The 27,808-nt window shown below is 36.7% G+C and overlaps 1 protein-coding gene and 2 long non-coding RNA genes across 10 annotated transcripts in view; 2 read left to right on the forward strand and 1 right to left on the reverse strand.

Annotated features, from left to right (window-relative positions):
- The window catches only part of LOC134746624 (protein split ends), a 179,252-nt gene extending 175,639 nt beyond the window's left edge, over positions 1-3,613 (forward strand). For all 6 annotated transcript variants that reach the window (XM_063681052.1, XM_063681053.1, XM_063681056.1 and 3 more), the window contains one exon: positions 188-3,613. In XM_063681052.1, coding sequence (XP_063537122.1) covers positions 188-319 — 132 coding nt within the window. In that variant the 3' untranslated portion in view covers positions 320-3,613. The remainder of the gene's footprint in view (positions 1-187) is intronic.
- Positions 3,614-6,319: 2,706 nt separating this feature from the next.
- The window catches only part of LOC134746709 (uncharacterized), a 102,118-nt gene continuing 80,629 nt past the window's right edge, over positions 6,320-27,808 (forward strand). Inside the window, exon 1 of one of the 3 annotated variants that reach the window (XR_010128261.1) lies at positions 6,320-6,415. This is a non-coding gene — a long non-coding RNA (uncharacterized LOC134746709). The other 2 variants (XR_010128262.1, XR_010128263.1) reach the window with 2 other exon arrangements.
- On the reverse strand, positions 9,784-24,579 carry LOC134746705 (uncharacterized). The gene is made up of 2 exons (XR_010128256.1): positions 24,421-24,579; positions 9,784-10,970 (listed from the first exon to the last, which is right to left on the reverse strand). It is a non-coding gene; the product is annotated as an uncharacterized LOC134746705 (long non-coding RNA).

Here is a 27,808-nt window from a genome sequence, read left to right on the forward strand (position 1 = left end):
TGGTGCAAGTGGGCCTAATAGTATTAGCTTGTATTTTATTAGCGTCAATATTTCATTGCATGTTTGAGAAAAATAATTTTCGAATCGCCGTTTGATGGGTCTTCTGAGGCAATATAGTCGGTTCGTGCACGATAAACCAAAACGTCTTTCTACGGAGGGGAAATAAATAATGCATCGTTTGTGACAGGCTATGTACACGGTGCACATCTTCCCGTCGTGCGACTTCGCCAACGAGAACCTTAACCGCATCGCGCCCGACCTCATGCACCGCGTGGCCGACATCGCGCACCTGCTCATCGTCATCGCCACGGCGCCGTGAGTGTCCCGTGCCGCGCCCGCACTGCCCGTGCCCATGCCCGTGAGCACAGCCGAGCCGCGAGCCGCCCGAGCAGGCTAGCGAGCGGCTCGACGCCCCGACGCCCCGACGCCCCGACCACAGTGACCGAGGTCGCGGTCGCGGACTGGCCGCAGCCGCACCTTCCGGTCGACGAGTGCCTTCTCCCTCCGCCTCCGCGTCTAAGGCCAGGGCGATCCCCGGATTGACGTAGCACCCCGAATATGATGATTGCCGTTTACGAAAACGGAATCCTATAATCAGAAATGAGACTCTAACGCGCCGATTAGATGATTAATAATAACGCATTGTAAATACGGCCAGGTTGTGAAACTTTCTTAACTTTATTTTTTATCTTAGTTAGCGACTGACCTGGTAGAGACCGTTAAGAGACCGACGTGGAAGTTTTTTAATAGTGGACGGAATGATAAATGTTCGTAGGAATTGACTCTTAATACCTCTATGAAGCTGAACTCTCGTTGTAGTGATGTAACGTTAGTTTATTTATTGTTACGGCGGGGCCGCTGCGATGGCTTCGCCCTGTATAAACGAACTCTCACATAAATAGGTAAGCCGCCGTCACTTATTTAAGTGCTAGATTTAAGAATTAGCTTATTTGTAAAATACTTTTGTTATGGTCGACTGGGTTCGACGTTATTCGGAGTTTAAATTTATATAAAAAATAAGATAAATAAATGGCAAAAGTCGGTTGATAAAAATATATTTTAGTTTTGGGTTCTGTTAGATGAGTGGCAATCTATCGAGCATTTTTTTATTGTTAGTGTATATTGTTATTTTGTTTTAAGCGACTAGGTCTAACGTAACTTAAATTCTGTAAATACCGAATCTATTCGTACTAAAATTCGATTTATTCGCTTAGATAACGGTAGGTAAAGGAAAACTCATCATTCGAGTGAATACTGTTTATTTGTAAAAATATTAGTCGAAAAGTATATTAAAAAGTAAGGGATATAAAATACACATGGAAAATAAACTGTGATTCTGACTTTTTAATGTAGACTTTAGGTAGTCTTATGGAAAATGAAGAGCAGTGAAACATCACGGCGTGCGTGTCGTGCGGTCACATGGCACGCCCTCACCGTGTCCATCCTCACCCGTGTCCCTACACCCCCACGTGTGCGTTACGAGGGGCGCCTGACAAAAGACCGGTTACTACTTAACCCAAAACCCGAATGCCACGCCAGCCACTGCGAGCGGGGTGAGGGTGATCCGCGGTGACAGTGACAGGAGAGTGGAAGGCGGAGCGTCTTCACTCCCTTTGCCGCTCTGTGGATTATGTTGTTGAGGCGGCGGCGTGACGAGGATTATTTCCGCTGGTTGTGGTCGCCTGAAGCGCACGCCGCCGCTGGCCGCTCTAGCAAGCGCCCCCATTCCCCGTTCTCGGAGGCGCAAGTGTGGCATTCGCCGAACGGTTTGGTAATCTGATTGTAATTATATGTTTAGTCCGTTTTGATGTGACAAATGATATATTAAATCAAGAATATATTATTTCTTACATCGAAGTATAACATGATTTAAATTAAATTAAATTTCTGATGTTTATTTTTATTTTTGGATATGTATTTTTCTATGTGAACTGTTATTGAGACTAGATGTTTTAGTACGTGACTTTATAGTGATCTTGTTGACTATCATGTATTTGTACTATTAACTGCTCTTTTGTCGGTGCCCCTCTACCCTCTAACCTCTACCCTCTACCCTCTACCCTCTGCCCTCTACATTACGGTCGTCGTCTTGCTGCCACTGTAACATGTGTCGCGCTCGCGAGCCATTCCCATCACATCACCGCAATTCCAAAGCATCACGTTCATAACCGCCGCGCCGCGGTTACTGTAGTGCTTCTTAGCCGATTCTTTTCTGTTTCCCTTGTAACGTGCTGACTGCTAAAACTAACAATATTGTACTTCTCATACGTTTCGTCTGCATTGTGTATGTATACTAGCGAATTGAATTGCACGCATTAAGTACGCCTCCTGCCCCCTTGGTTCATGGTAACAAACTCATCGGCATCTCGCATAAATTGTATAGTTAGATAATGGTTCGACTGAGCAGTCGTACGTCAAAAGTACAAAATATTTTATGTATGGTAATTTTGTATGTGTAATAAAAATAGAAAGTAATAGCACAGGTAATACTATTATGTATATTATTTTTAAGATATGAAACTGTAGAATGTATGAACGACATTTGTTTGTCATGTTTCCGTCGCAAACAGTTCTCGAATTAGCTAGGAGGAACACTAACGAACTCATCACTTCGTCCATTAATTTTAAAAATATAATTTTATTAGCATACAGACACCCAATGATGTACACTCTATATTTATTCCAACTTGAAGTCCTTATAAAGGAAATCAATGTAAATAAGTCTTCATAAAACTTAGATATCTACAGTATTTAGACTTCATATTGAAAATTATGATATAGGTAACAAATGAGAATTATAAAAGAAATATTTATTGATTATCGTAAAATTGGTATTTACTCATTTTCCTTGTTTAACAAGGATGTAGTTATCCTAATATCGGTCGCAGATGATGAGTATAATATATATATATATCCACACACAACCCTAGATTTCAGTTTGCCCAATATATAACTGCATCCTTAATTTATGCTACTGAAAAATGTCAATTATTAATATTTAATACTTTCTTAAATTCAGTACGCTCCACTGATCGACCGTTTTCATATTTCGGTTTAACAGTGTCATTCAGTAAGCTAATGCAGACTTAAATAATGTATGTGTATATTATGTATGGTAATGTGAGAAGTATAATATGGTTTCGTTAGTCGGCGATTCCCTCGTTGCCCGAGCCGAGCGGCCGGCGCAGCCGACGGCGGCGGCGGCGCTGGCGGCGGCCGCTCGCGCGGGCGTCGGTGGACCTGTGGCCTGTGGCGGCGGCTGCCGCCCTTGTGTGAGATATATAGAGTTTAAATATTTGTAAAATTAACATTTGATCTCAAGCGTGCAGCAAAAGTGAAAGTGAGAGAGTAAGATTGTTGTATCGCAGCAGCCGCATCCAGACGCCTCCGCTCCCGCCCCGTATCGGTTTTCATTATAGCAGAGCTAAGGATATAAAAATATTGTGATCATAATTATATTATAGTTTTAAAATGCTAGGAATTAGGAGTAATTGTATATTTTGTACATATTGAAAATAGTATTGTATCTTACTTCCCTTTATCCAAACAACCCAGACTCCTGCGTGTTATGTACCTCCTACCTACCAATACTATTAAAAAAATATTACATAAATGAAGTGTTTTTATTTTATAAACGAAGTTATGTTGGACTTTTTTAAGGAACACCTTAATCATAGATTAGTATATGTTATTACTGTAATAGATAAGAAACTCTCAGACATTTCACGTTCACGTCTCTATTAGTGCTGCCTCTAGCGGTCCTGCTCTCAACTAACCTAAAACTAGACTGTATATGCAGTAAACACGCACACATGTACACACACACACACACACACATACTTATGGGTTATTTACCTACAAGTAACAATTTTAATATTGGAAACTGATTTATGTAGTTTTCTTTGTCGTACCAAATTCCATTTGTATATGCTTAGAAAACTACATAAATCAGTTTTCCAGAATAAATAAATGAAAACTTATGTTGAATCAAGTACAATATATTATTTATAAGTACCTACTTATTTACATACGTTCCATTCCAAGTAACTAAGACAAATGCAAATACAGCGTGAAAATATCTTAACAGCTAGTAGGTATATAAATATAGTATGTAACAATTTATTTCCTGACTATGTTTTAAATAATAATCAGAGACAACCTATTTCATTTCTTCTTCTTGAAGTTCTTGATCCCAAAATAACTTGGAAAGCTTCATTGATCCAACATTTTATTGATTTAATTTAGATCCATTTTTGGTCGGATATTTCATAGTTTTTAGAACATTCCAGCTTTTTATCCACAATTTGTGGTGCGGTCATCTGGGTGTTACAGCGCATAGGTAGATTTTTCCTTTTTTAGGTTCACTGAAATTGCCATTGACAAAATCGAAAAACTTATCTAAGAAAAGCACGATACCTGCCGTGTCGCAACTTTATTCTGGAAGCTTTTTAATACCTGAAAATATATTTACGGTTAAGATGTTATCAAAATTATAAAAAGATTATTTTATAGCGAGTGTTGAGCATGCATTTTAAGGGTGTGCTATTGTCACATTTAATGTTAGGTAACAAGAAATCAGTGAATCAGGATATAATTCATGTAAAATGTCGACAAAGGTAAACATATTGTGGATGGATTTTGTCATTAGATGTAGGTCTTTCCAATTTTGGCAGGTTGTAGTTGATTTATCAGATTAAGACCTAGCCACGGAAAACAGTATCTTAGTTATGATAATCAGAGCAACGGGTACCTAAAGACAGGCCTTACGGGCACTAAGAATGGTGCTAGTTCAACGGTTGTTATTTGAAATGTTACAATGTTCCATGTTCCATCGCCAACATTTCATAAATATGCTTTGCCCGAAGCCTCTATCAAAGCTTTTGATAAAGATGAAATAATAAATAAATGTTCCGGGGCACTATATATATATATATATATATTTATATATAAAATTTACTTACCTTGTCCTTGTACCGATGTACATACAAGAAGGTACACATATTCGGTGCGGCCCGGCCGCCATTGCTTTTCTTCTTGCCTGCGTTGGTTTGGTTGAATGAGTAAGAGCACAACTCAACACAACTCACAAGGTTGGTTGTGATATAAAGAAACGCTGTTAGTTAATATCTTAACATAAATCTGATCAAAAATATGTTTAAACGGAATTTATATTAAAAACCAACTTAGAAATAATTTTAAAATTTCCCGTCAAACCAAACGTCATTTGGTTTTTTTATTCGTCATAATACGTCAATCTGTCATTGTACGGTGTTTGCGCTAGATATTAAAAAAACTACTTTTAAGTTTCAAATTTAATTTGTTTCCTAGTTCATTTGCAACGTAAGGTTAGTAACACTATCAAAACATTTTTTATTAAAATAATATTCTTCTAGATTTAATTAAATACGATTAAATTACCTGCTTAGATATTTGTTTGGTATATTTAGTTTTCTACCATACACACACAAGAATGACATCTAGCCACACTCAGCCCTCCTTATGCTAAAAGGCGGTATCTCAAAAACGAGTGAACTGGAAATGGAACGTTATGATTAAAATTTAAGGTACTTATTTGCATTCAATCTTCAATTGAGATACCGCTTCTAGCTCAGCAGGGCACCACGGCTGAGGAATAGATGTCCAGCATAACCCAGAGATGGCATTATTATCAGCATTACATTACTCCTCTTCAGAGATACTATACCATGACCTTAATGTCATTAATCTTCTATTTGGTCATCTTAAACAGTTCAACCAATCTTAAACAGGTACAGTTAAAGCCTGACCAGGAATATATGATCACGCGCAGTGTTGGGCAAAATGTAACCTAACTACTGATTACTAACTACGACTACATTTTGTAATTAGTAATCGTGATTACAAGAAGTAATCGTAAAAATAGTTAAAAAATTTGATTACTACAAAATTACAAATTGTAGTTGCAATCACGGTTACGTGATTACTTTTTCTAACTAATTATCTATCAGAGGGGCATTTCGTAATTGATTCCTGATAGGTTTAAGGGAACGCAAATTTCGAAACTGATGACTATTTTGGAAACCAAGATGGCGGCCATACTCTTTTTCATAAAAGTCATCATGCATAATATTATTTTATAGTTATATTATTTTTGCTTTAATATAATATTTGGATTATTTTATAGGTTTTAGAGAAAGCAGATTTCAAAAATGAAGACGAAACTGATGACTATTTTGGAAACCAAGATGGCGGCCATACTCTTTTTCATAAAAGTCATCATGCATAATATTATTTTATAGTTATATTATTTTTCCTTTTTTTTATAGTTATATTTGGATTATTTTATAGGTTTTAGAGAAAGCAGATTTCAAAAATGAAGACTATTTTGGAATCCAAGATGGCGGCCGCGCGCTTAGTCATAAAATTCGTCATGGATGTCGTTATATGGGTTTTAGGGTTTTAGGGAGAGCCTATGTCGAAAATGATGACGATTTTGGAATCCAAGATGGTGGCTACGCATTTTGTCATAAAAGTCGTCATGTATGTCGTTTTATAGGTTTTACGGAGTACCGGTTTCGAAAACGTTCACCATTTTGGAATCAAGGATGGCGGCTACGCATTTTGTCATAAAAGTCGTCATGGATGTCGTTGGAGAAAGTGGTTTTATGTCAAGGACAAGAAAGATCAAAGTATTTTTTCATGCAGTAATGTAATTTAGGAATATTAGCACTGTTACATATTTAGCCACAAAACAAAATATTCTTAGAACTAAAGTAGTCAGTAACTACTCGATTACAGTAATCAGATTAACGACTACTTTATGTAACCTGATTATTGTAGGTTACAACTACTGTAGTTATGACTACATGTAGTTATGATCACTTGTAGTTAGCTACTTTTAGTCGTAATCAGTAGTTAGATTACAAAATGTAGTTAACTGCGCCCAACATTGATCACGCGCCATGTTGCGGAATTTCACTGGAACTAATATTTTCATACTATACTGAACTGTCACCCTATACATGAAAATAACAGCGCCCTCTTGACAATGGTCATATATTCCTTTTGTTTAATCTGCCTCTAGACTATACCTAGTGATATTTTCATACAACCAAAGCTCGAAAACAGGCGAAATAATCCTGTTTTAACCGTGATCCTACTACTTTGACCCACAGTGGGTCCACGGGTTACATACTTACGTAAACATTTTCCGTCACAGTTGAAAATAGTAAATAACAATAATCGCGATTCTTTAGAATGCGTTTGTAGGCAGAATATGAACAGTTGTGATAACAGTTTCGCCTCTGGGTAGCTGCGCTTATTCTATAGCTTAGTGACAGACTCAAACGCAGAAAGTGGCGGACAAAATTCGTTAGTACGTAGGTAGTACATACAGGGTGACCTTAGCCATTGGACAAACCCTGAAATCCCACGTAGGGTTACTTCTCAGGAATGCTCTAACGTTAATATTTTTTTAATTAGAACAAAATATATAACATTTTTTTTCAAACAAAACTTATTTCCAATCAGGGACCGGCCCGCTATCCCTTATCGGGGTTTTATAAGGGTATTGCATAAGGCTTAACTCACCATACCCTTTGCTAGACGAAACCCTTTGTTTTGCTTTTAAAAACCCTTATATAAAGCTACCACACTTGAGTAATCGGTAGCCCAAATACCCTTACAAAACCCTTATCATCCGCTCACCAACACCTTGCATATTGCTTATAAGGGTTAGCCTTATAAAGGGCTTCCCTTTTAGCATATAAGCGTGCTAATTTAAGTCGTCTACCTTGTTCATAAAGCACACATTACTTCGAATCGGAGCGCTCGTTGGCGGCGACGGCGGCGTTCTTTGACTAGGCACGTATTTTCTTTTCTTTTCATACACTACCGTAGATATATACTAATCCTGTCTCTTTCACGCAAAGGGAAACCTTTATAAAAAGCGCTTAAAGATAAGGGTAACCCTTATTAAGAGCTAGCCTTATTTTTGGTTAGCTTTTCGGTAAGGGTTAGTCAAAGGTAAGGGTATGAATGGGCTTGCAGTTTAAAAGGGAAAGTCTTTCAATGTGTTAGCCGTGTTTAAGTGTCGCCCATTGAAAGGGTTTTATCGCGGAAAGGGTTGTCCGGTCCCTGTTTCCAATAATCGACAACAAAAATAAACACACTGTATTAATCATTAGCAGTGCTTTTGACAATTTGTTAGAAAATGTGTGCGGCTTGCGGCAATGATGACATTTGTCAAAAGTCAGAATTTTATTAGTATCATCATAGTATCATGAATAAAAAAAATAATCAAAAAGGTCGAAGAAGGTTTCATACTATTTATGACCTCAGGAGCTACTAACACATGCAGGCTGCTCCAAAGTAAAAAATTGTAATTTGTTCATATGCATATGTACATTTTGGCTTTGTCCAATGGCTAGGGGCTAATGCCTTTATACAGGCGACGGTTTTTGGTCTAGAAATTTCTTGAAATCGATTTTCGCTCATGTCGTCGCAGACTTGGATATAATTGGTATCAGTGCATTCAGTGTTGTGTCCTGAACACAAATATATGAGATGACAAGCGCGTAAGTGGTTGGGGTAATTGCTGTGACGTCAAAAAGTCGGCAGTACAAAGTTTTTTACTTTTTTTAAATCATTCCATGTGGGATACCAAATGAAAGCACTTTGTGAGTTGATCACAAATATATAACATACTGTAACATTTTCACTACTTTGTCTAACAAATTATTAGAAAACGTTCAAAAATTTCACAATCCACAGTTGACTTTGAACTGCTCTAAATTGAAAATGACCGAATAGATAATTCCAAAATACATACAAAGTGACTGAATATTCTCTATATAATGTTAAAAAATAATCAACTAGATATAACCAAAATAAAAAAATGTACATCAAGTTAAAAAAAAGAATTATTTTCTGTTACATTAAACTGCAACGATTATTAAAACAAACAAAAAACCACTTATACTTTTGAAATGGTCTTTTCCCCTCACTAGCTCGGAAAGCCGTCTTTTACCTTTAAAACAAGCGGGGAAAAACGCATTTTATCCACTAGTGGGGAAAGTAATTTGACCTTAGATGGAGCGTGTTTAAGTAGCTTGACAGATAACAAAACGTAAAACGCTCATAATAATGGTTCGTTCGATATTAATTATCATTAAATAAATGGTTTGAGAATTTAATAAAAAATACCAGATTTAGCTTTATTTAATGATTTTAAGTCATAAACCTTAAAATTCCATAACAAACGTTTGTTTTTTTAATAATTATGTTATTTTATATAATTCTGAACGCACAAGTTAAGTCGATGCAATTTCAAAACGCATCATTGACATTTCATACGTCAGAAATGTCAACATTGTCAACAAAAATTTTACTTAAAAACTTCTCACGTAAAAGTACAGAATTTCCAGTTTTTTTTGTTATAATATCGTAAAAAAATGAGTGATTCCAGTTGATGAAGATGATCTAACGCCTGTGGATGTTGCACTTTCCTCGCTATAGTGAGGGGAAAAGTTTTGTGTTACACACGGGTGCAAATGTATTTTACTTCTCGTGTTTCAATTCCACACTCGCGGGTAAAATACAACTTTGCACCCTTGTATAACAAATAACTATTTCACTAGCTTTCAGTTGGTACGCATATTGCTATAGTAAAAAAAAAACAACCCCCCCCCACCCTTTTTTCATTAGTATTTTTGTATTTTTCGCGCCTTAGGGACGGCTGTTATCTGTTATCTACATAGGTAGGTGGCATGGTGGGACGTGGGAGAGAGTGGAAGAAAGAACAAGCAACTTTGAGTAATTTATTTAGAACAATCTTTAACGATTCTAATGTAAACAATTGATTTCGTAACATGTTTCAGTGGTATAATAATGACAGTATAAATAAATGTATAAATATTAATTTAATTAACAAACACAGGGACTTACTGCTAGTCAGTCCAAGCTAACTCTGCACTGGTTTGGCAAGCGACAGATGTGGAAGCGCCACAACAGACATCAAATTCCTATGAAAATATGACGTTCATAATGGCATTTTTACTTCCACAGTTTTGTCACTTAAGTCTGTGCAGAGGTAGCTTAAACAGACTCTTTAATCCTTTCTTTCTATTAGGTACACTAATATAATGTCTATAATACATACATATAAATGAATAGTAATTAAGTATGAACAACAGAAACACAATCAAAAGTTAAAAACCAAAGAGTAGGTATGTTATTAATTTTGATGTGCCATATGTACCTATACCCACGAGGTTAAAATTAGCGTCTAACATAAAAGCTAACATTAATAGGTAAGTAATTCGAGAATTTTGAAAGAATAAGTTTCACATTCTTAAAAACTATTATTCCGTTTACGCTACATAATTGCGCGATGAACCTATATATCTAAAAGGACTAGCCACATCATATGAAACAAAAAAGTCCTTGTATTTAAAACACATCCATTAATGTACCTAGGTATAATTATAATTGCGTGCGGTCTGCGTACCTACCCAAGGAAGTAACGATACCTATTTAATTATTCATTAACAAAGATGCTGAAATTATTATGGAAGCTGAGAAACCTCTTCGTGCTAATGATATACCTACTTCCTACATTTATTGCTATTTAATTGATAGGTAGTTAGGTGATATACTGACCTGGTAGCCTAATCCCGAATCCGTAGGTAGGTACTATTTTGATACACTGGAATGAATTGATGCATCATATTGAATTATTCTCCCCGATGATAAGTTAGAAAGGAAAGAAACTACAGTAAAGTATTGTCTAGCAGCCCTGTTTCATCATAAGGTCTGCCAGTTTAAAGATTCGCAGCCAGCTGAAGGGCTCGGCCGGTGGTGGCGCGGCGGAGGTGGAAGCCGACTCGGCGCGCGACGCCGGCCGCTCGGCGGCAGCGGCCCCCGCGGAGTGCGTCGGGGATTTGGTTCCCTTCTGGTTGTCAGGCGACTTTGTGATGGCCGGCGACGTCATTCTGGAAAGTAAAATGTAATTTTTAACAAGTTACAGTTACAGAAACTTTCAAAATAACTTACACTCACGTTAACGTAATAAGTTACTACTCATACTTACATGAATGCGTCAAATTATATAATATTAATAAACTTTTCAACGTAGATATAGATATATTTCTACATAGGTATTACCGTAAAATGGGGTGAGTAGGTTTCGCGGGAGGTTTGAAAGGGGGGTGAGATGGGGTTTTAGGGCTACTGCTACAAAAATAATGTATTCCAATTTAAAATGGAGCTATAGTAATACTCATAATAAATAAAAAAACGATCGAACAATCTTCATAATTCATAATTTATTTATTGCATCCATGGTTTACATTTGGTGGTACATACATAGTGGGTTTCACATGGACCCTGGTAGGGCACAGCAATAGTCTTAAATCTAAAGTATGCTAGGTATTAGTATTAATGTAATCATTATATAAACTAGGTCTTATGACAATGGTTAAGACATTGTAACTTCCAAAATCACCTTTGTATGAAAACCCATCTCACCCCAATTACGAGGGACTACGGGGTAAGGTGGTTTTTCCTGTTTATGGTCAAAGTTATGAAATGGAACTACCCAAAATAAAATAAAAACTAAAATACAAACGTCCGGAACACTTGTTACATACACCATTCAGTTTGCATATGTAAAAATAAAATGTTATCGAGTTTGGAAGTCAGTTTTGCTCCTACTCACCCCATTTTACGGTACTGCAATGTCCCCTTCTCTCAGTACACTTAGTTATACCTCATTTTTTTAGCGTATCTTGTCATGTCTTTTTGTTAAAAAACGCTTTAAATAATTTTTAAGAAACAAAAAACGATTTCAATGGGGGATGCCGCTGAAAGTTTACTTATTGTTGATGGTGCACTCTTCGATTCCAGACAAAGAAATGAAAAAGACAGCATCTTTTGCCTAATTATGTCGAAAAGGAGGTAAAACCACCCACTTTTCTAGTAGCATTTCGTTTTTGTAAGGGTCGCAGTTCTAACCTAACCTAACCCACTTTTCTGATAGCAGTTCTGTTCTGTGAGAATCGCAGTTCAAAATGACCCACCCACCTAACCCACTTTTCTAGTAGCATTTCCGGGTCCGGGTCCAAGTTTGGGTCAGAGTTCGGTCTGGGTCCGGGTCCGAATCGGGGTCGGGGTTCAAGTCCGGGTCCGAGTTCGGTCCGGGTCCGATTTGGTGTCCATGTCCAGACCCGGGTCCGGGTCCCAGTCCGGGTCCAAGTTTGGGTCTGAGTCCATATGGAAGAGAACAAATCGCCAAACGTGAACTATGTGTCATTGAGGAGTTCGATTCTGATCATCATCAGCAGTTCCACTTCATCAAATGTCACTTTTTTAAATGGAAATGCTGGATTTGTTGATAAAAATACAAAAAATCACTATATGGATGCCTTTCACATTTGAGGAGTTCCCTCGATTCCTCATGGATCCCATCATCAGAACTCGAGCTTGACAAAAATGTTTCTTGAAAACCTAACATGCTTAACAAACATAACGAAGAGGACAAATCGCCAAACGTGAACTATGCGTCATTGAAGAGTTCCGTTCTGATCATCATCAGCAGTTCCACTTCATCAAATGTCACTTTTTTAAATGTAAGTACTTGATTTGTTGATGAAAATACTTAAATCACTATATGTATGCCTTTAACATTTGAGGAGTTCCCTCGATTCCTCATGGATCCCATCATCAGAACTGCTTTTTGCCAAAAACGGGACCAATCTGTATGTATATACTTACAATCAAAAAAAGAATTTTCAAAATCGGTCCAGAAATGACGGAGTTATGGAGTAACAAACATAAAAAAAAAACAACCGAATTGAGAACCTCCTCCTTTGAAAAAAACATTTACTCATACCCTATAACCCCCAGGTCTTATCTGGCATAAGCGACGTGCTTACATCGTTTGCACCATAGAGTAACTTATACTAGAGCGGTACTGTCATAGTAAATTTTGTAACCCCAGTAAATTCACTGCCATCTGTCGACACACTTTAAAACTAAAAATAAATATTTATAAAAATACGATAAAATGTATTTAAATATGGATAAATGATTTTTTTTATTTGCATTAATTATTTTTATGATTTTGACCCATGTTCTTTCACTGATATGCGTTAAAATTATAAATAACAAACGAAACCGTCAACGCCCTCTATACGAGTGTAGGCCAAAACTAGTGGCGCCCTCTGATCGAGAATCAAATTTTCGTGATTTTCGAGGCACGTTTTTTCCTTAGACTGTATCCATCTATTACGGAGTTATATTATATCTATCTTTGGTTTGCACCAAAGATTCATTCCGCTCCGCAAACACACGTAAGTTTATGTTTCCTTTACAATAAATTCAATCTGTTTTTAGGGTTCCGTATCCAAAGGGTAAAAACGGGACCCTATTACTAAGACTCCGCTGTCCGTCTGTCCGTCTGTCCGTCCGTCTGTCTGTCTGTCACCAGACTGTATCTCGTGAACCTTGATACCTAGGCAGTTGAAATTTTCACAGATGATGTATTTCTGTTGCCGCTATAACAACAAATACTAAAAACAGAATAATATAAATATTTAAATGGGGCTCCCATACAACAAACGTGATTTTTTTGCTGTTTTTTTCCGTAATGGTACGGAACCCTTCGTGCGCGAGACCGACTCGCACTTGACCGGTTTTTTTTTAAATTAAATATCTGTTATTGAATATTTACCCAATGCCCAGTAAAGTCTGCACAAAAGCTGTACAAACATTGCTCATCGGCAAGACGTACGAGGACACAGAAATGTTACTAGAAGTACATAGTTACATAGAAGTTATGAAAAGTAGGAGATTTATATACTGTGCAAACAAATTGTTTAGTTATGTCACCAAATAACGTTCTAGAGAGTAGAAGATATAGTCATAGTCATTTAATTTATTGTTATTATTAATAATCATTTTGTCCGGTAAGCATTTTTATTTACCCACTGATACATTGACCTACAAAAAGTGCATACCTAAGATACATGTAAATGTTTACTTAGTTTAGGTATTGTTATCAAATTTCCTTTAGCGACTGAAAATATACGTATAGTATTCACACATCGAGCAGTTAATGGTAACACTACGTGGTTGTGGCAATGCCATACAAAAGTCGAAATTGGATCGATGGGTCAATCGATTCGTCTTTATTTATGGCACCATGGGACAAGGCTTACATTACAAATATTATGGGGCACTCATGGTAGTACAGTTAGCATCAAAAGTAGCGGATAAAACAACGCTCAATGTATAACAGCTCATTCTGTAACAGCTTAACAAAAAGTGATTTCTACAATCAACTGTAAAATATTATATTTTTGAATTTTAGAGATTTATCTATATTTGGAAAAGTTATTCGGGATAGCATACACTTTTGGCGCGTTGTGTCATCCACTGTTATTGTTGCTGTTGCTGGCTGTACCTGCACTGTACAAACAATATTGCATTGAACGTAACGCTTTTTCGCTAAATGCCACGTTCTATACCATACAACATAGTTATGTTGTATGGTCACTGACCAGTGTTGTGTTGTGATGTGACCAACAGACGGTTTCCAGTTTCGTTTCCGCGGCGAGCGTGACTTGAACAATGGAGTCGTCGCGTAGGTTTGTACAAACACAGATTGTTTTAATATTTCATTTATGAAATAATTAAAACACTACACTAAGGTACCTACAGTAAACTACAGAGTTAAGTGACCCCCCCCTGAAGGTGGAAACGAAACATGTCGGTAGGTGTCAGTACTGTCAGCCAATCGTGAACCGGCTCGTCACTGACAAACTGCATCGCTCTCTCTCAAATATTAAAATATAGGCTTCAAATAACGGTACAGAAGCTTAATGTGTCGTTTTTTTGGGTACGTAATTTTTAGTACAGATAATTTGGCTAATATGTACCTGTTGGAAAGTTTTTCGCTAGGTAAAAACGAAATCCGCTGAAACAATTATCAGAATTTCACCATCTTAGTTAAATGGACTTCTACTTACCGGCTAACTTTTAAAAATAGGTACCCATACGAAGCGGGCCATTTGCTGACCATAATATAATTACCTTCATTGAATACCTGTATTGTATACCTACCTTCTTATAATTTTGCCACCCCCGTTAACTTAATACCTAATAGCATAGAGTAACTTATACTAGAGCGGTACTGTCATAGTAAATTTTGTAACCCCAGTAAATTCACTGCCATCTGTCGACACACTTTATAACTAAAAATGAAGATTTATAAAAATGCAATAGAATGTATTTAAATATAGATAAATGATTTTTTTTATTTGCATTAATTATTTTTATGATTTTGACCCATGTTCTTTCACTGATATGGGTTAAAATTGTTAAATAACAAACGACACCGTCAACGCCATCTATACGACTGTAGGCCAAAACTAGTAGCGCCCTCTGAACGAGAATCAAATTTTCTTGATTTTCGAGGCACATTTTTTCCTTAGACTGTATCCATCTATTACGGAGTTATATATATCTTTGCTAATAGGCATGATGACAAATTTTGAAATCCCTTTTAATATTGTCAGTACACTTGTATTGTATTGGTTCCGAAAAACACGATATTTCAGCCATACTCATAATAGGTATATTACACAACTCTCACGTCTCACATATCCTGTGCTGTCTGCAATCAAAGCAGCGTCGCGTCGGGTGACCCAAATCCAAACAAGGGCGATGCCGCAGTTTGCTATAACTACGTTTAGCTCCATTTTTATGTTTTGAAATTATTTTAATTTTACTTTGCGTCTTTCTTTACCGTGTGTCAGCTTGTATTGACAATGACATGCAATATCAAGTTTGTCTAATACGCATACAGATTATTGATATATATGTATAGTTGTTTATCTAGAACAACATCGTTGGGGCTTAGCCACATAAAAACTAGCAATTAGCCTCATGCATGAAGTTTATATTTGAACGTAATATTTTTTATTCGGATGTTTGTTAAGAGGTTATATCATGTTACAAATTGCAGTAAAGCAGCTGATGGAGAAGAGTCACGAGTACAACCGGCCCCTGTGCATGGCCTTCGTAGATTACGAGAAGGCCTTCGACAGTGTCGAACATTAGGCCGTGTTTGACTCTCTCCATCGCTGTTCAGTTGATACTCGCTATGTGGATGTGCTCCGGGAACTATATAGCTCGGCAACAATGCAAGTTCGGCTTCACAAACTAAGTAACCCAATATCCATTCAAAGGGGAGTGCGTCAAGGGGATACCATTTCACCCAAGCTTTTTACGGCGGTACTTGAAGACGTCATAAAAACGCTTGCATGGGACAAAACTGGTATAAATATCCATGGTGTCTTCTTGTCGCACCTGAGATTTGCCGACGACATTGTTTTGTTTGCCGAGACCCTGGAAGATCTTCAAAGCATGATTGAAAGCCTATACCATGCCAGGGACCGGACAACCCTTTCCGCGATAAAACCCTTTCAATGGGCGACACTTAAACACGGCTAACACACTGAAAGACTTTCCCTTTTGAACTGCAAGCCCATTCATACCCTTACCTTTGACTAACCCTTACCGAAAAGCTAATCAAAAATAAGGCTAGCCCTTAATAAGGGTTACCCTTATCTTTAAGCGCTTTTTATAAAGGTTTCCCTTTGCGTGAAAGAGACAGGATTAGTATATATCTACGGTAGTGTATGAAAAGGAAAGAAAATACGTGCCTAGTCAAAGAACGCCGCCGTCGCCGCCGACGATCGCTCGGATTCGAAGTAATGTGTGCTTTATGAACAAGGTAGACGACTTAAATTAGCACGCTTATATACTAAAATGGAAGCCCTTTATAAGGCTAACCCTTATAAGCAATATGCAAGGTGTTGGTGAGCGGATGATAAGGGTTTTGTAAGGGTATTGGGCTACCGATTACTCAAATGTGGTAGTGTTATATAAGGGTTTTTAAAAGCAAAACAAAGGGTTTCGTCTGGAAAAGGGTATGGTGAGTTAAGCCTTATGCAATACCCTTATAAAACCCCGATAAGGGATAGCGGGCCGGTCCCTGTACCATGCTTCTTTGAAGGTCTTAAGATGAATATGTCCAAGACTAAGGTTATGACGAACATCCCCGGTAATTTGATTCCAATCATTAAGGTTGGGAACGAAATGCTAGAGATGGTCGAGCAATACTTGTATCTTGGACATATTCTATCATTTGACAAAGCACAGCAGCAGAAGGAGATCTCCAGGAGAATCCAGCTGGGTTGGGCGGCATTTAATAAATTAGCGGACATCCTGAAACCTGTTAACATTCCACAATGCCTGAAAACTCGCCTCTTTAACCAATGTGTCCTGCCCACCATGACATACGGTGCCGAGACATGGACGCTCACTAAGGAGGCTGTGCATAAAATCCGCGTAGCACAGAGAGCCATGGAGCGCGCCATGCTCGGTATCAAGCTTCAAGATCGAGTAAGGAATGTCGAGATCCGTCGACGCACCAAGGTGCAAGACGTTGGTTTCTCCATTACCAAACTAAAATGGAGTTGGGCGGGACATGTTGCTAGGCAGAGTGATGGCAGGTGGACTAAAATGTTAACGGAATGGTGGCCGCTTTCGAATGAAAGAAGCCCCTGGCGTCCATCGGCTCGTTGGGTGGACGACATCCGGAAGGTTGCGGGTCACTTCTGGATGAGATTAGCTCAGGACCGGGACAAGTGGCGTACTGGAAGAGAGGCCTATGCTCAGCAGTGGGCGATAAAGGGCTGATATGATGATGATCATGTTACAAATGCATTTCCGTTATTAAATTATCATTTAATTGCTTAAAATAATAAATAAAAAGTACAAAAATTAACGCGCGAAACGTCATGTGACGTCACGCGTTCGGCATAATAGTTCACATGTGTCTTTAGTAGCAAACGTCAGTTGAACCGTCCAACGTGTGACGTCATCACGCTCTGTCGAATTCACGCCAAAAAAATATGAGCGTGTCAACAGCTCAAAATTATACATTTTATATATTTTTTAATAAAATAATTTTATTTGAAGGTTTACAAAAGTATTTTTATTTTTTACTGTGTTCAAACGATATAAATTATAATTACAAAAAAAAACGCATGGAACTAATTACGTTTTGATCCAACCTCAATAACGTCTTTTTTATCGTCATGACGAAAGGAGACAAAGTGACGTGACTGCTTCTCCATAAAAACAGTCCCCATTTTCCTTTTTAGGGTTCCGTACCTCAGAAGGAAAAAACGGAACCCTTATAGGATCACTCGTGCGTCTGTCTGTCTGTCTGTCCGTCTGTCTGTCTGTCCGTCTGTCACAGCCTATTTTCTCCGAAACTACTGGACCAATTAAGTTGAAATTTGGTACACATATGTAAGTTTGTGACCCAAAGATGGACATGTAACGTAAACATATTAATTTTAAACACGGGGGCCACTTGGGGGGTAAATGAGAAAATTAAAAAATAAAGTTTGTCAAACTATATCGTGTTGCATATTAAATGAAAGAGCTCTTTGTGAGAATCTCAAATATATATTTTTTATTATTTTAAAGTAAATAGTTTAGAAGTTATTCAAGAAAATAGGCAAAAAATGACCATTCCCCCCTTTATCTCCGAAACTACTGGGTCAAAAAATTTGAAAAAAATACACAAAATAGATCTTTACCTATAGATCACCGGAAAACCTATTAGAAATGTGAAGTCAAGCGTGAGTCGGACTTAATTACTTAGTTTTTGATCCGACCCTTACGGGATTTTTAAAGACATTTCACATAAAAGATACATTGTTTAAATTGTGTAATGTACGAAACCCTCGGAACGCGAGTCCGACTCGCACTTGGCCGGTTTTTTTATATGAACCACAGTCAAAGGTTATTTTAATTGACAATAAAGTCAAACGAAGTGTTAAAGAGAAGGTTAATGTACAATCCATTGTGTAAAAATATTTTCCTTATTGTCAATATCTAGGGACGAAAATGGAGACGTTCGCTATCCTAGATATCTTTAGGATGGAGTGGCCATCATCCATCCGTCACCATCTGGATGGGAGTGGAAAAATTCGGTATAGCTAAACGTTACCGATGCGTAGCTTGCTTTAAAGGCCCAGCAGAGCGAGTGAGCACTGAGCAGGGCGCGCCGGCGCGGTAATTTCATACAGTTGACACGCACGTCAACTCACCGCGTCGGCATTATTGTCTTAGATATACAGGGTGTCCCTACCCATTGAACACATCCGAAATGTACATATGCATTAGGGTATTTAGAACCAGTATACAAAGTATCATAACAACCGGTGTAGCGGTTACGAAGAAATTAACAAATTACGATTTTTTACTCTGGAGCATATGTTAGTATATACTTAGCTGCTGAGGTGCTAAATAGTATGAAACCTTCTTCGACCTTTTTGATTATCCTTTTTTTTTTTTATTTTTTTTTTTTATCCTATCTGGTTTTTACTCCCCGCAATTTTGCACGGGGTGAATTTGCTAATGTCGGTTTTTGACTCACACGTGAGGAGAATGTTCGGTAGTCTGGGAGGTGTGGTTGGGAAAACCTTTTTTATTTATGACACTAATAAGATTCTGACTTTTGACAAATGTCATCATTGCCGCACATTTTCGAACAAATTGTCAAAAGCACTGCCAATGATTAATACAGAATGTTTCTTTTTGTTGTCGATTATTGGAAATAACTTTTGTTTCAAAAAATATTTTTTTATCTTTGTTGTAATAAAAAAAAACATTATTAACGTTAGAGCATTGCTGAAAAGTAACCCTACGTGGGATTTCAGGGTTTGTCCAATGGCTAAAGAAACCCTGTATATGTATAATAGACCAATAAGCTAACGACAACTTTAAAAATAGAACATCAAATGTACTTTCAATCCGGAGGTCGCGGGTTCAAACCCCGGCTCGTACCAATGAGTTTTTCGGAACTTATGTACGAAATATCATTTGATATTTACCAGTCGCTTTTCGATGAAGGAAAACATCGTGAGGAAACCGGACTGATCCTAACAAGGCCTAGTTCCCCCTCTGGGTTGTAAGGTCAGATGGCAGTCGCTTTCGTAAAAACTAGTGCCTACGTCAATTCTTAGGATTAGTTGTCAAGCGGACCCCAGGCTCCCAGGAGCCGTGGCAAAATACCGGGATAACGCGAGGAAGAAGGAAGGATGTTTTATTAAATTAATCTGATTCTGCAATTTTTGGACCGAAATAGGATGAAGTTGTAATACGGCTCTTTGGTCCTAAGGTTTGACTAGTCCTCTAGATTGGAAGAAATTAAAAGAATATATAAGTAGGTATATAGGTATGTATGGACTAGCTATGTAAGTCCGATCAAACATGGATAAAACTCTTCTTGTTTGGTCTGGTTGGGTTTTATGTTAAATTAAGGATCTACGAAATATCGGAAAGATTTTGGAGATTAAATTAAAATGCATAATACTTGTGTTGACTTCAATTTCTTTGATATAAATAAGTTTTAATTCTCAATAATCATATTTTATACGCTTTTAATTTATTGTGCCACACATGTAATTATTGCAGTAGTTTGCGTTAAATACGGCTAATAGAAGGGAAAACTAGATTTTTTGCAAGTAAGTTTTGAAGATTGTATGTAAATATGTAGGTATTTATTGTAGGTGGTTAGTACCTATACCAGGACAAAAAGAGTTAATATATTTACTTTAAATAAACGCAGTTTATGTTCATGACCTGTAATCAGCAGTGCACTTAGATCCAGCTCGGCCTTTACGCCATCTAACCACTAGTTTCCTGTCAGCTGATTCGCTCCCCGTGACGAGATAAGCAACTATGCCGATAACAAACATTTAATAACATTTTTGTTCAACTACATTCCAATAACCTAAGGACCTACGTACATGAAATAAGTAACATTTAGCATAACATGCAATAAGTTAAGTAGCATAGCAAGTAGAATAATTTAGTTAACTATCTTACATGCAGGCAAACTGTGAAAACAGTTTTGCAGGAAATTGTATAAATTGTATGTATAATTTTTTGAATAATAAATCTCTATCTATTTATCTATGCGAATTAACAACTCCTTCAGCTGTTAGCCGTTAGGAGTAAACCCTAGAGTTTTACATTTTTATGTACAGTAAGCTGGAGAGTTAATTGACCCCCCCCCCCTGAAAATTAAGTTTATTTAAATCATAGTCACCTATTGAATAGAATAGGTACCAGCTGAGATCGAGATTGGATCGCCGCCAAGATTTCTCCGGCAATTTAATCAGAAGACGGGTCTTTGTCGCTGCAGCGCGCTGGCGACGTAATCTATGATCGAATACGGAAAGGCCAAGGAAATCAAGAGCCAAGCATTGTCGGCCGTGACCTAATCTAAGCTCCAACGTGAAAACAAACTCTAATATTTTGTGCTTGTAGTTTAATTATTTAATCAAACTCAACAACTGTGTAATATCGATTATAAATAAGCAATATGAATTAATTGCACCGGTTAGTAAATTCCGTGAAATTAGCAGTAAATTGATGAAACTGCGAAATACTAGTTGCAATGTTTGTCTTCCGTTGATTTTCGTCACCACTCAGCAGTTACCTTGTCACGCTAGTACCCATATCTGCGTACCTATGCACGTACTTACTTGCTTCTTTCTGATGGACTACAAATAAATTGCATCTATATAAATTGTTATGTATAGGTAATCGTATGTATAGGTAGGTACCACTTATGTATTAAATTATTTTAAACCGGGTCACACGTATTATTAGGTCGAATAGTGGTTTTATAGTTAAAACCACTTATGTAGTTTCCTCTTTATTGGAATTTTTTTTATGGTTATAATTTCTAAATTTAATCCAGCACGATGCTTTAGAGGTAGGTACCCATATGATCGCCTCAACGGTTACGAAGACTCGTTTAAATAATTTATTTTTATTACAGTTTGAGAGCGTCATTCGTAATGCCCGTGCATTGTGGAAGGTGTGAGATAAAGTGATGTAATGTTGTATTCGTAAACAGTTTAGGCTTGCTCGAAATCTGCTATTCGATTTTAAGCTTTATTAAGATTATGCAAAGTAGTTATCGATGTGCAATTAGGTTAGGTATAATAACATGATATTATTGGTCTCTGTGATGTATATGTACCTATATTATATCTATATGTTACTCGGATATACGTCTAGCGAGATATTGTGCAACGATGTTTGTTACAGTACTTAGGCAGTGAGGCAATCGAAGATGCATAATACATTAGATCGGAAGGTAAAGGGCTGTTTGAACAGCGGGTGGGAAAGGGTAAAAAGAGAATTGAATAGCGGATATTGCGACTAAATCAACTCGTAGACCACAACATAGGTTACCCGAGCTCATAAAAGGCTCATAGGTTTATATGTTAATATGAATAGTTTGTACTGGTACATATTCGTCACTAAATCTGTAAAAAGCGTGAGACATACATAATCATTTTAGACTTAACTTTTAGATGGGTAGGAGACAAGATCATTGTATTCATCATTAATTGGAAAGATCTTCAACGTATTCCATAAAAATCCGGTTTCATGCGTTAGGAAACATTTATATAGTATGATTTAGGAAACATTTGATAAGAAAGTAGGTCTTGTTTGACAACGAAGTAAGGTTTGGAGGGCCGATGTTATCGGCGGTGTGGCGTGGCGCGTGGGGCAACTCGCCTGAACCGTGGGAGCTCCGTAGTTAGTGACACTGTTAATATCTAGTCTTAATTAAAATAAAACACCTGATCTTTGTGTTTTTGAGCAAAGAAATATTTTAAATGCTGGTTTATTATGATTACTGTAGAAATTCTGTCTGACCTACCTACCTTTAAAAATCATAAGTGCCGCAAATAATTGTTTGTTTCTTTTGTCGTATCTTTATGATAGTTAGATTGATTAATAAAAAAAAACATATACATATGCGAAAAAAATAATTAATTAATTACTTAGAAATATTTCTTATCTACTTCTGTTACAGTATCGGATAAGTATATTTCAGAAGTGAATTAATTACCAATATCAAATACCTATTATTATATGGCCATTACTCCTCACATTTAAATTTTCAAAGAGAGCTAATGTAAAACAATTTGGCTAGCTGCCTATTTCGAAAACGTAACAAATCAGTGGCCTTATTTCCAATCATGTCTAATTTGTGGTATCAGTACAAGGCCGACCAGCCGGTGCGGTGGTACCTAATCAGTTGGGTCGGTGACACACTTGTTATGGACGTTATGGTGGACACATTGTTTCTAACAGTATTGTATCTATTTTTTATTTTATTTAATAAGGTCGCTTTTTAACAACAAAGGTCATTGGCGACCACAGAGGAATTACAATTTTTTATATATATCAATCAATTTTATAAATCTAAGTACATGTAAATATCTCATTTAAACAATCATTTAAGGTGTTAGGCAACTTACAGATTTCTTTTCCTTTCTTATATGCTTAACACTCAATTAAAATATGGCTCACAGCTAACTCCAAACCGCATTCATCACATTTATTTTTCAGTCTTAGTGATAAGATATAGCCCCCCCCCCTTGTTTCCGAAGTTTACCAACGAAAAATTATAAAATGTTTACATAATAATAGCAGCAATTATCATAAATATTACAGGAAGAATATAATCACACTTCTACCTAGAAAACTTTTTTTATTATCATAAAACATTTATTAATTTAATTTGCAATTTAAGCCCCTTTGCGGGTACTTATTAATATTGAAATTGCCGCACATTTTCCAATAAATTGTCAAAAGCACTGCCAATGATTAATACAGCATGTTTCTTTTTGTTGTCGATTATTAGAAATAACTAGTTTGTTTTTTTTATTTTATTATCTTTTGTTCTAATCAAAAAAATATTAACGTTAGAGCATTCCTGAGAAGTAACCCTACGTGGGATTTCAGGGTTTGTCCAATGGCTAAGGACACCCTGTATACTATTTACAGATCTATGTACGTTCTTTCTAAGTATGTTTTCCTGTTGGCAAAAAGTCGAATTTTAAGTTAATATTATTAGGACACATCATAATAACTATGAAACGGTAAAAATAAATAAGCAATATTAAATATTCCGAGAAACATATTGACATCTACGAAAAATCAAATTTTGACTCAAGGTTGATGCTGATATTATTCAAAACAAAATGTTATAAGTACCACAAGTTTGATGACCGGTCTGGCTTAGTGGGTAGTGACCCTGCCTATGACGCCAATGGTCCTACGTTCGAATCCCAGTAGGGCATTTATTTGTGTGGAGAGTATAGATATATATCGTTGTCTGAGTACCCACAACACAAGCCTTCTTGAGCTTACTGAACTTTCTTAGCTTATGAGACTTAGTCAATCTGCGTAAGAATGTCGTATATATTTATTTATTATTTAATTTGAACGTAATTAAAATAATTGTAAACTAAGCTATTTATTACTTACGTGATTTTATATACACAGCAAAACAAAAAAATGTCAAACACTAATCAATTTTTTTAAATCACGGCGACTAAAATCGTGCACTATGGTTAGTTGGGGAATGTTTCAGCGCGTCCGTATCGAACGACTGTGCGACTGTGCGTCTCTCCTAGCGACCACCAACTGCAGTATCCATCTCTATGAAGCGTGGTCGGAATCCTATTTGGAGTGACATTTATTCGAGCGCTGAGCAGTTGAGCACGTATTACGTGGTGCATTTGCGGGGCAGATAACGACACTAGGTACTTTTTATAGCTTTTTTCGGTAGGTAATTATTGTAATTAAGAACAAAAAAAAACAAAGAAATAGGTTGGATATTCTTTGGACCAGATTGAATGTCAACGTAACGTCAACGTCATTATTCTACTAGTGATAAATTACTATTAGTGTTTGTGTAAAAATATTATTATAATAACAAGAAAACTAGTCTCGAATATAAACCAAGCTCATGAAAAACAAGAATAAGCAATTGTAATAAAGGTAAAAACCTATTGTTTATAAATGGTTGTGTATGTGTATTCTTAAGGGATCTAACAATTACCTATCACGTAGGCTCATAGTAGGCACCTATCTATTTATGGCAAAAAAATTACAACGTTAAAATTCGATATCCTCACGGATATCTCTAAATCAAAACTTCTGATCTGTATAATCTGGAAATTCCTAAAATAAACACGGAGCTCCTAAAAAGTGATGGACGCCAAACTGAAAAGCCTTTCAAGGATATCGCGAAGTTCGTGCTGTATTGTATTGGCTAAGCGCGGCCATTGACCCCGTTACGATCCTCCGAAACGGGTCTCATTCATCCTGCAGCGAACCTATCGACTTTTCAAAATTATGTAACCGGGCGTTTTCCCGAGCAATCTTTTGAACCTTTTCACCTTTAACCTTCAGAGACTCGAAACAATGTTTAACCCTTAACAGATACCTTTAAATTCACTGTTACCTGTTATGCTGGTGAAAAATAAACACATTATGTGTTCAAAACGCGAGAATTTAAAATGTTATAAAACTAAAAAAAACATGAACAATACATGTCATTAGTCATTATGTAGGTACAATAAACACAGACCCACTCCAGCCACTTCATATCAATAGGTAGATAGGGTACTGGGTATTTAGGTAGGATACCGACGTATGACCTACATAACGCTAATAAAACTTTGATACATTTTATGTTATGGTAGTAGTTAAAACACTTTATTGTACAAAAAGAAACAAAACAGGAAAAAACACACATCATTTGTACACCTACAAAGGCGAACTTACGTTGCACCTACTTACTTGTTACTTGCATTGCCTTACATTGGAAATAAAGTAATATTTAAAAGCATATGCCTATTATATGTTGTGGTTATTAATGAAATTATTATCCAAAATATATTGTTTATAAAAATAAACCATCGACATGGGTAATAAATTTACTAGCTACTCTTAAACTTTTGACCCAAAAACAAATTTAAGTGACTCAATTTTATATTAAATAAAATAACATACAAATAAATAATGTAGACATTTCCAAGGAATCGGTAATGATTACCTATTAGGGTTCCGTAGCCAAATGGCAAAAACGGAACCCTTATGGATTCGTCATGTCTGTCTGTCCGTCCGTATGTCAGAGCCACTTTTTTCGAAACTATAAGAACTATACTGTTGAAACTTGGAAAGTAGATGTATTCTGTGAACCACATTAAGATTTTCACACAAACAGAAAAAAAACAATACATTTTGGGGGTTCCCCATACTTAGAACAAAAACTAAAAAATGTTTTTCATCAAACCCATATTACGTGTGGGGTATTATGGATAGGTCTTCAAAAATGATATTGAGGTTTCTAACATCATTTTTAGTGTTCCGTGCAAAACTTTGTTTTGACAAACGGAACACTTATGGGATCACTTCGGTCTTGCAAATCAGTTATTTCTAAACTGAGTAGTTTGCGCGAGAGACACTTCCAAAGTGGTAAAATGTGTCCCCCCCCACTGTAACTTCTAAAATAGGAGAATGATAAATCTAAAAAAAAAATATGATGTACATAACCATGCAAACTTCCAACGAAAATTGGTTTGAACGAGATCTAGTAAGTAGTTTTTTTTAATACGTCATTAATCGTAAACCGCAATTTACCTTTCACTCACGTTTCACATAAAAATACATTGTTTAAATTGTGTAATGTACGGAACCCTCGGTGCGCGAGTCCGACTCGCACTTGGCCGGTTTTTTTATAGTTATTTTATCACCCAACAATTTGTACATAACACGAAACAAAAAAAAAACATCTCTGAATGTTACTTTAAAATAGTTAAGTAAAAGCTACATAAAGATAAAGATAAAAAACAATATGTAAACAATCAATGATAGTTATTGCGGATATAAACGATATAGATTAATCTTTATATCAACTGTTAATCGCAGCACTTGCTCGATGGCAGTTAGTCGGTTAATGCCACTTTATGATGGAGTTTTGATCGATAGTTAATAATACTAGACTCACTTGGTGTGTTTGGGTTTTGGGTGAACACGGGCGCGCGGCGAGGCTTGGGCGGCGGAGTGTTGGCGGCGGCGGCGCCCGCCCGCCCTACTGCGCAGCCTCGACGCTTGTATTAACGTAACGAGTCACAATATACAGTCACGCTATACATAAAAGTGTATACCTACGTAACCCTGTAGGTTTATTTACGAAACCTTTTGTTTCGACTGTAAGCTTGTATCTAGATTTTAAGACTATATCTATTCGGAGGAACGAGTTATACTGTTTTCATATGGTAATTTGTATAAGCGTTGTGAATAGCTATGAAGTCGCTAAACGACTAAACGTCTTATTCAGTGGTGCTAATATGTAAACGTGATACTATGTTATAATATAACGTTTGATAGAACGTATCTTCGTAAACCTTTTCGATTTAGGTACATTAGTGTCGAGAAAAATCACGGATTTGATTTATTTTAATTATAGGACAGTAATAATGACACGCACACGGCGTTTATTTCATAAAACCGTTGCGATAATTGTTATTTTTAATTATTACTCTAAAATAATTTCCTAATCCGAGGGGTTGTTCTTGAGATTACCTGAAATAAGTATTTATTATTCACGGTTTCATTTGTAAGGGAAGCTGTGCACGCGGGCCCTAACTCTATATTCCCATAACCAAGTCTTGAGTCGTTATGGAATGGCAGGAGACAATCTCTTTTATCTTTATGTGCCGCTGCGGAAGCCGACGAGAAGATTTCTTTCCTCCCTGAACGTTAATAGTGCTTGAGGGTGGCTTGAGTCTTAGTTATATTATTGAATATAAATGAAAAAATGTGTAAGACAATTTTTTTTAATATACCTATCTGTATTTTATCT

This window comes from Cydia strobilella, chromosome 13 (assembly GCF_947568885.1).
Source record: "Cydia strobilella chromosome 13, ilCydStro3.1, whole genome shotgun sequence".
NCBI lineage: Eukaryota > Metazoa > Arthropoda > Insecta > Lepidoptera > Tortricidae > Cydia > Cydia strobilella.